Source organism: Triticum aestivum, chromosome 3A (genome assembly GCF_018294505.1).
Source record: "Triticum aestivum cultivar Chinese Spring chromosome 3A, IWGSC CS RefSeq v2.1, whole genome shotgun sequence".
In the NCBI taxonomy this organism is placed as follows: Eukaryota; Viridiplantae; Streptophyta; class Magnoliopsida; order Poales; family Poaceae; genus Triticum; species Triticum aestivum.
This window is the reverse complement of record NC_057800.1, coordinates 703643379-703648104: the sequence shown is the minus strand read 5'-3', so window position 1 is coordinate 703648104 and position 4726 is coordinate 703643379. Positions and strand designations below refer to the sequence as shown.

Sequence of the window (4726 nt, the reverse complement as noted above, 5' to 3'; positions counted from 1 at the left end):
CCAACCGTTCAAAACAGAATTCAATAAAATTTCCCACATTTTGATGGGATCCGAAATATTTTTATCCCGAAATTTCTAGTCAGATTAAATATAATTTCAATATAAATTTATATTACGTAAAAATCCAACGAAACATTGCGCTCGCAGCAATTAATGAAATTAAAATGTTCAATATCCAAAAATAATATCTTATAAAGTAATCATGTGTTTGGTGCATTTTTTTATAGTTACTGCCTAGTTTTTATAATTACATCCTATTTATTATTTCTTAAAGCCAATTTTCTTGTTAAGCCTAATGCATCCCTCCTAGGAAAGATTTGCAGCCCAGCGGGGTGGAGAATAACAACTTGACCTTGCGTGGGTATTCCTAAAAAAAATTATAGCTGGGATAGCCATTTTCAACTTGAAAAAAATTAATATCTGGGCTGGATATCTGGCCTGGGCTAGACGGGCCACAGCCCGCCCAGTTAATACCTGCAGCGATGTTTTCGTTGTTGTTCAGAGGAGAAAAATTAATATCTGGGCTAAACATCAAAAAACTCTGTTGTGCTCACACCTCAAAAACACAAATACTTCTCGAGTTGCTTGGTCCCAGCTGTCGGCTGCTTCTTGTGCAATTCTCTCGTTTATTGACTACTCCCTCCTTTCCGGTTTATAAGGCTCAATTCAAAAATCTCCCCAAGCAAGGTAGATGATGAGTGGTGGAATATTTTTTTGTAGTTTGCAAAAGCACCCAATTAATGCTCTTGTTTTCCTCAAAAAACTATATTTACAAATGCATTAATTGCAATACATGCATGCATAAAGTGCATGCATTGGTCAGTTTTCTCTTAATACTTGCATGCAATGATTTAATGCACCTTGAAGTCTGAACATGTGATGGAGAACAACCAAATTGAGCCTTATAAAATGGAAAAACTAAAATTTTAAGATAAGCCCTATAAACCGGAAAGCAGGGAGTACTACATAGGTTGACAATGGTGTGGGACCGTGATGTCAGGAAACCAGGAGGAAGCAAAATAAATTATAGTTATATATACTAGTCATCACCCCGTGCAACTGCACGGGCTAGGTATTTTTCTATAACCCCTTTTTATAAATAAGGATTACATTATTTATTCTTGTAAGTAAACTTCGTAGACACTAAATAGTAAAAACGAATTAATGTCATATGTTCTTTTTTATCTTCAGTATAGTTTTACTCAGATATTTTAAAATATTGTCCAAGGATGAAATATGAAGGCTAAGCCGTAGTGCAGACACACACACCATGATTCACATAGAACATCATACAATTGTTGTAGTTGTGGTGAAATGGCTACATACTTGATGAAAAAGTGGTGTTGTGAACATGACCAAGGCTCTAGTACTACAAACACAGTAGGACACACCCAATTAGGATATCTCTAATCAAGTGAATTAAAGACCATGGGCATGGATATCTCCACCATGATCACTTACAGAACCTTTAGATTTTCCCAGTAAGATGCTAGGAGTAGTTACCCTTATTTCTCTGTCAACATCTGACATTTTTCATCCTGTGTACTATCTGAACATAGTTTAATATTAGATAAAAGGGCAACCTACAAACATAACCTTTTTACGCTGAATCACTCGATGGAAAAACAAATCAATTGAGAATACATTAGGATGATAGCTCTCTATGTAAAAAATCAAACTTGTGCATTATTCCAAAAAAAAATCAAACTTGTCCATAATTGGTTTTGTGCTAATATAATGTCAGTGTCATGAATGGAGCTATAAATGACGTGTAGTATTGTGAGCAAAGAAGCAATCTAATAGTGCAGCCGCATTTGAATGCATTCTACACTTCTAAGAGTGACCATCTATTAGATATTTCGCAGCATGCGCCATATTTTATCTAGGAAATGAAGAAGATTGCATGGAAGAACTAAGTTGCAGTAGGATTTCCTAAATACAAAAGAGTACAAATTTAGCCGAAATAGTGTATGTACAATACATGGCGACCTTGCAAGGACAATAATCATGACACCTTAAAGGCACAACAATAGGTTCAGCATATCGTTCCACATAAAGAATTTGTAAATAGAATACAAAAGGTGAAAATAGACAATGAGTTCAACATTAATGAACGTATACAACACCGGGCAAAGAACTTTACTGGTACAACATACTAAACCTTACAATCGCATCAAAGTATGAGAGCAACAATTTTCAAATTCCAATGAGATTTCCTTCTTGTGTAATTGACTCATTCTCGTTCAGCTACTGATGTTTACCATTCCTTCATTCATACACATAGCACTTGGACGGATCATCCTACCTTTCATCCTCGATCCATTTTTCCTAAACGTCTATATGTCTCTTAATGTCATTTAACTTATTTGTAAGTTAGATTAAGCTCTCACCTTTCATTACCATTGGCTCCATTTGCCTCCATACGTCTTGCATGCGTCTCTCGCTAACTGTCCCTTTGCAAGACCTGTCTGCAGCAAGTGGCATTGCCCTCTGGAGACCCTTTTCCATTGCCTTGTACCCTAGATGTCGCCACTGCCAGGTAAATTAGAAACTCTTATCTAGTTACACAGATCTGGTTAGAAAAAGTAGAGTAATAATCCGGAAATTACATATAAGTGCATGCTATTTGCAGAGATAAAGCTTTAAAGGTACATGTTTTCAACTATACTCTTCTGGAAATAAAATATGATTCCCCACCCGTCGTCAAAAATATTGAATATTTACTAAGAAAACTGTCTAGAGATAAATCAGTGCCATACCTATGCAGTTCCAGTAATAATGATACATGCAGAAAGTATGTGTCCTATCCCAGTCGATATGAATATATTTCTGAAGAAACATTTCTCTGAAAGTTTCTGGTGCAAAGTGCATTTTCAAAAATTAGATATGCATATACAAATCTATTTATGCTGGGAAGCACAACCGAAGTCATTGTTCTACTAAGTTCGCACCGTGGAGGTAAAGTCAAAGATCCACTCATTTTGTGCAGGTAGATTTAATATAGAATATGTAGACTGTTTACATCGTGTATAACTCATTTCCATAGATTATAAAAAGCAGTTAAAGGTACAATTTAGGCATATCATAGCAGAAGATTAACTATTTAAAATGAGTTAAAGAGATTATATATTCATTATTTAGTTACGGTTGCAAGCTGATCACATATGAATGTTTCAATTTTCATATGAACCATCATCATCTAGACCCTTTTTGCTTGCGTCACTGGAAGTGATGGTGACCATGAACTTGCAAGTCAAAATTATATTGATCTTATCAGATCAATTCAATGCATGACCCATAGCTAAGAAGAATTGTTCTAGATCTGGCATGACCATGAAGGGAAGTGGACATGCTTAGCGCTTACCAGGTCACGACTGCTTCCCACAGCTGTACGAACTTGGCGCTGGCCAGTGCTACCTCTAAAGTTTAGTCTGTCACGGTACGGAGAGTCAATGGGGCGAGAGGCAGAGACAGGCATGAACGTATTAGATAATTCCACGCCATCACCCAAACATATGAACTACCCATATCTAAAGCACATGCAGAGTAATATCGAGCCTACCTTTGTCCATGTCTGGAGGAATTACTGCAACAGGCATGTACAGGTATTTATAAGAAGCTCTTAGAGTAGCTGGCCTGCTGCCGACAGTACTTGCCAACGACTCCTGGCATGGGCCTACCTCGGCACTTCACTTTGTCGGGACAACACGCTCATGAGCTTCTTTTGCATCTGATATGTAGGTTTCGTTATCCTTAAGGTACATGCCTGGTTAGTGTTTTTATTTCGTGGAGATCTTCTAGGTTTATTTCCCTCTAAGAATCCAGAAATTATCCACACGTCTGCTTCTAGAGTAAGAAATTAAGATCCATAAATAAATTAGGTAGACGAATTTGGTTCCTCACAGCTGATTGCGGATTGCTAACACCACAAAATTCTGGTGCTGACCGGATAAACCCTCCATCAAATATTCTGGCTGTGCACAAAGCTTGGGTGATGGAGAGTCCATCATGAATCATCACCTGCTCCACATCTTGTTGTGGGTTGTTGCTACAATTCAGATCTGAGCACATGGGTGATAGGCGCCATGAAGATCGGCTGTTCCAGACTTCCGTGGAGTTGATGATACTTATGACGTCGGCGTAGATGAGGAGCACAGTGCCGGCCTCGCCGCCGCCGACCATCTTCCTCCTGCCGGTGACGTTGATCGCCACGAACAAAGCCGCCACCAGGTTGTAGGCGCACCTGATGACACCCACGGCCAACACGTACCTGACAGTCAAACAGATATTGATATTCCATGGCCGGCCAGTAAAGAAGTGAAACTTAGTCTGGTGGATCTTTCTTACTGGTAAGCGTATAAATCCTTGAACATGACCACGGCTTCCTCGTGGAAGATGCTGTCCCGGAGTTCGGCGGTGGCGATGATGATGACGGAGGCCGGGAGGAGGAGCTAGTTTTCTCCCTTTTATCACGGAAGGAGATGGAAAGAGATTAGATGTGTTTTTTTTCTCTTTGTTACTATACTATTTTTATTAGTAGGAAAGGAAACGTAAAGAGAGGAGTCAGTTTTTATTTTTGAGCGAAAGAGAGGAGTCAGGTTGCCTCACGTAGATAGAATTGGTCGAGCGGGCCTCGTGATAATCCGATGGCTGTTAATTGATTATTACTCAATCTAATGGATGGAATTTTCTAACCACCAGGATTAGTGTGGAGCCTCGTTTGGTG

The 4726-nt window shown here is 38.8% G+C and overlaps 1 protein-coding gene across 1 annotated transcript; it reads right to left on the bottom strand.

Annotated features, from left to right (window-relative positions):
* Positions 1 to 2775: 2775 nt before the first annotated feature.
* On the bottom strand, positions 2776 to 4497 carry LOC123059280 (uncharacterized). Its single transcript, XM_044481882.1, has 2 exons — positions 4348 to 4497; positions 2776 to 4270 (listed from the first exon to the last, which is right to left on the bottom strand). The coding sequence occupies exons 1-2, from the start codon at positions 4371 to 4373 to the stop codon at positions 3847 to 3849; spliced, it is 450 nt and encodes a 149-aa protein (XP_044337817.1). The 5' UTR covers positions 4374 to 4497; the 3' UTR covers positions 2776 to 3846.
* Between the last annotated feature and the right edge of the window lie 229 nt (positions 4498 to 4726).